A 4,566-nucleotide genomic window follows, 5' to 3' on the forward strand; every position below is an offset into this window, starting at 1 on the left:
AATAAATATACATATTTATAATATAAATATATTTTATAGTAGATGTCGAGTTGGATTGGGACCAGCCGAAGTCGGGCCCAGGCCGGCCAACCTCTTATTTGGTGGTCTCAGCCTAGCCCTACCCGACCCGACCCAGATAGTGGAAGAAAAAAGTTGCGTAGTTGCCAAAAAGAAGCATATCACCTGTAAACTCCTCAAAAAGTTACTTGGAATGGTAGCAATTCAAGTCAGCATTGTCACAGATATGGTGAGACTTCGAAAATTTCGTGATATTTCTTAGAACAACAAGTAAAACGAAAATATCAGAAAATCTCTCAAGACTTGGAAAATTTTCAGCAAAAACGAATTTCTCGTGATCCTATCTCGATCTTTTCAAAATTTTTTGATAACTTTTCAAAAGCGATATTTGTGACAAGGATTCATGCTAGAATGAACTGCATATATCATTAAATTAAGTATTTTACAAGTGATCAGTCGGTATAGATTCCACAAACCCCTAACAATTGCGGTTCAAGAGCTTAATTGCAAGTTCATAAACTAATTAAAACCCCTTCATATAAATCCCAATGGATTCCACATTCATCATCATATTATAAGACCTTCAAGCTTCATCAACCGACCAATTACTCTTCATTTTTGGCCCTGTAGGTCCCGACTCCCCAAGAACTTCTGCAGGGAGCTTTCTGATCACACTCTCCAGTGCATCCTTAAGCTTTCCAGGGAGAATCGTCGTCACTTTCTTCAGCTCCACCGCTATGTTATAGGTGATGGTTGGTCCCCAGCGCTTCGCATAGTTCAGCCATGGAGGCTCAGCAACCGAGCCCAAGCTCTCACCTGCAACAACAACATACCTTTCACCAGTGTCCATCTTGGTTCCTTTTGCTGTATCATTCCTTATCCCTATTCCCAAGTTGCTGTCCCCTTGAAGCACAAGCCCTGCTCTTGGATATAAAGCATGACCATGTAGAGAAGCATAGACCACAGCCTTGTTCCCCCCTTCAAATTCTAGGTCTTCCACACCAACCCAAGTGCCCTTAGAATGCTGTGAACAGTAAACCTGCCACAGCTCCCCTGAGAAATTGCTGATTCTCAGTGTTACATGCTCCCAGTCTCCCACATGTTCCCCAATCTTGCCTAGAGAGATGTTGACTAGCTTCACTTTGGCCCTAGCTGGACCATTGAAGGGGTAGAAGACCCATATGGCAACATCAGTGAAAGTGGCACCCAGCATGGGCTTGATGTGCAAGTAGCACTCTGCACTTTGTAGGGCACCCTTCTTGACTCGCCCGGCATCAGTTTCGTTGACCGGCAACGCGATCCAGTACGAGTCATCCTCGGAACCGCCTTGTGGGAGATTTGACCCGGCCGGATCGATGGGGGTCGGCGTCGAGCTGCCATTTTGGTAGAGAAGGGCTCCATTGGTGAAGAACCAGGGCACTGACGAAGGTAGGTAGGCCTCATCTGGATGGAAGTAGATCCATGGGGAGTAGACCTTCATTATGGCCTCAACTTGTGTGAGACTAGGCATGTAACTAGAAAATGGGTCACGGCTCATGTTCTTCAAACAGCCTACATTGGTCAGGTAATTGGGTTCCCCATTGACTTGGACACAAAATGTTCCTACCCTTACTCCAACAGCACTGGTTCCTCTATGTGTTGGCCTTAGACTATAGAAGCTTATAACCTCACCATTATCCTTGTTATGATCCCAAACCCACGTGTCCAACTCGCACTCGTCGACGAGGTCCGACCTAACACACCTTATTTCATCAAGAGGTGGCTTCTCCGGCGTGGAGGTCACCATAAAACCCACAGCCTTGTAGCCTTGAGGAGGAATTGGCAGCCAGAAGTAACCATGATCATCTTGCTTTATATTCAAAGACTCACTACTCCATACCAACGAGAAGTCTACCGGAATTTTGAGAGTTTGGGAGCCTTTTCCGGCAAGAACCCAACCGGAGAGCTGTTTAGAGTTCGGTTGGCAGTAGCAACCGAGCATGAAAAATCCAGATGGTATGCTGGCTGGTTTGAAAAAACTTGCGCCAAGGTTGTCCACACCACCTTCATTGTAAGACCATATTTTTGTAAATGTTGTAACTTGACACACCTCCAGCTCTCCGAGGCTTATGCTTCCGGTTGCAAATCCAGTACCTATAGAGTATCAGATCATCGTTGTCAAGAGGAACACGTAACTATAGTCGAACGATCTTTCTTCTTAAGACAAATAATAATATCGCAATGCATATAAAAAAAAGTAGCATTTTGAAATTGAAAAGGATTAATCAGAAGCAGCGTCTTTTGAATGGGATCTTTAGATCTTTACCTAGCTTGATTGCTTGACTACAACTTCATCATAATAAGTCTTCCGCAAAACCGAATTGGAATATGAATTTCGATATGAATCTGATCATATGTTTATTTAAAAACGAATTTGTATTTGGATCTGATTGGCTGTCATTTCTTCGATATTAATGATGTCAAATATTATTCCATGTCAGAATTATTTTAGCAGTTTAGTCAGATGAATCTCATGAATCCAATGCATAACATCCATAACTAGTGTGACTTGTCTTAGACATGAACCTCTTCTCATGACTGCACATCCTTGATGAAATGTCGATGGACACTTTATCAGACCCTTCAGATCAAGCCCTTAAAGAGGAAAGAATGAAACTGCTGCAACGTCAAGAAAGATAGCGAATGCGAACATGTACTGCGAAAGTCGAAGTCGTGATAAGTCATGACTTCAAATTAAACTGTATATATACAGTGCTTACCTAATTTGTACTTGCAAAACTTAACTTCATGTACAATTGGATGGGTTTATCTAACTACATAAAGAGCTTTCCGTAAGTAATTGGAAACCCAAGTGGTCTAGAATTATTGAACTTTCATTACTAAGTTCACTTGGGTACTCCAAATAAGTCGACGATCAATTAAACTAGTGAAATTGTAAGTTCTCAACATTAATTCAGCATTGCATCGACCGTGTGGCAAAATTTTGGAAAAAAAAAAAGCAATAACAAAATTGTCATTGCACAGCACCACGAGAGTAAGTTGGGTGCTCACTCATATACGCCAAAAAGAAAAGGGGAGACACTTTGATAATTATGTTAAAAAATGTCATTTTTAATCTTTTTATTTTTTTAAATTTTCTTTGTCATCATTATAATTTTTTTTTCTCTTTTTTATTAACTAGAGTATTTTTGTAATTAACCATACTGGCCATGCATAACAAGCTTCGCTGCACCATGGCTTCCGTTTAATCCCGGGGAGACGTTGCTTGTACGTGACAATTTTCCAAGATAGATAAGCTTCAACTAATTAAACACTTATTAGTATTTTGAGAGTCAAAATATCACATTTTGGAAAGTCCTGTGTGTTTAAGTGCAATAATTGGAATGAGAAAGGCAAAGCTTGAGGGTGAAAATTTCACCCGAATACCGGGTTGAGGGTATGCTAGAAAGCAGGCTAAATTCGTACACAGATCAAATTATTTCTTCCTTTCAAACGTGAGCATCAAAAGTTAATGCTAATGAACTACAATATTTGGATGAGCGAGAAGTTAATTACCCATCAGCTAAAAGAAAAAGGTCGGAAGGCCTTCCATTCCCTTACCTACAGGGTTTGTATTGAGATCAACGATAGCAACGGTACACCTTTCAACTTAGGCTACCATGTCTCACCATTTAAACATAAAAGCATACAACTCACAAAAATTGATCTAAAAATCTGCCTCTTACATACTCTTTTTGAGGCAACATTAAACTACAATACCAGGTGAGCGTTTAATGCTCTTCTTTTCCTAAATTGAAAGCCTGTGTTGTCTAATGAACTTCTGATCAGAACAATAAAGGAAACGTTCTTTCTAAGGCAAGAGAAGATGGTGAGGATATGGAGGAGGAAGTAACGATCGATACTGCTTACCAGGAGGCCAAGCTGGTACTTGAGACGGCAATTTGAACGTTGAGTTAATTGGAAGGCCCTTCGGAGAGGACTGCCGATGCCCCATGTAGAGAGAGAAGATGAGCTGTGCGGTGAGTCATGAAATTCATTTATATGAAAGAAGTGGAATGGCGTTGCGTTGGGGGGAAGAACGTGTACAAATGGAATATTCAGGCGCCAAGGAAAAGATGCGTAGAAGCAACAGATATGTCACCCTAAGGTAAGTCAATCCTTAAAATAATGTGCAACGTTAGCCCTTGAAACGGTGTACTTGCAAATGAGGCACATAGTTTGGGATAGTTTGGGGGGTATCAAGTTGGGGGGAGCGAGCAAGAGAGAGAGATAGAGAGAATGTGATTGGAAATGCATTAACAAAACGGTTGATAAGTTGTCACCAAGTACAAAATAGTAAGGAAAGAAAAAAAGGAAAAACGCACCAAATATATATATATATATATAAGGGAAGCTGAACCGTGACTCTAACTATTCTTGACTACTTGGAAACATCAAACTCAAGTCGTCCATCATTTTTCATGACGGTCTGTAAATGCTTTTTGTTTTTACTGTTTTTTTCTTTTTCATTGCTGTGCATGATGGAGGAGGAGGAAGGAGGGGTGTTCG

The 4,566-nt window shown here is 40.9% G+C and overlaps 1 protein-coding gene across 1 annotated transcript; it reads right to left on the minus strand.

Annotated features, from left to right (window-relative positions):
- Positions 1 to 429: 429 nt before the first annotated feature.
- Positions 430 to 4,079, minus strand: LOC116255571 (hypothetical protein At1g04090-like). The gene is made up of 2 exons (XM_031631439.2): positions 3,928 to 4,079; positions 430 to 2,151 (listed from the first exon to the last, which is right to left on the minus strand). Exons 1-2 carry the CDS (start codon positions 4,010 to 4,012, stop codon positions 602 to 604), a joined length of 1,635 nt encoding a protein of 544 aa, XP_031487299.1. The 5' UTR covers positions 4,013 to 4,079; the 3' UTR covers positions 430 to 601.
- Positions 4,080 to 4,566: the final 487 nt, after the last annotated feature.

The sequence above is a fragment of the Nymphaea colorata genome, chromosome 6, assembly GCF_008831285.2.
Source record: "Nymphaea colorata isolate Beijing-Zhang1983 chromosome 6, ASM883128v2, whole genome shotgun sequence".
In the NCBI taxonomy this organism is placed as follows: domain Eukaryota; kingdom Viridiplantae; phylum Streptophyta; class Magnoliopsida; order Nymphaeales; family Nymphaeaceae; genus Nymphaea; species Nymphaea colorata.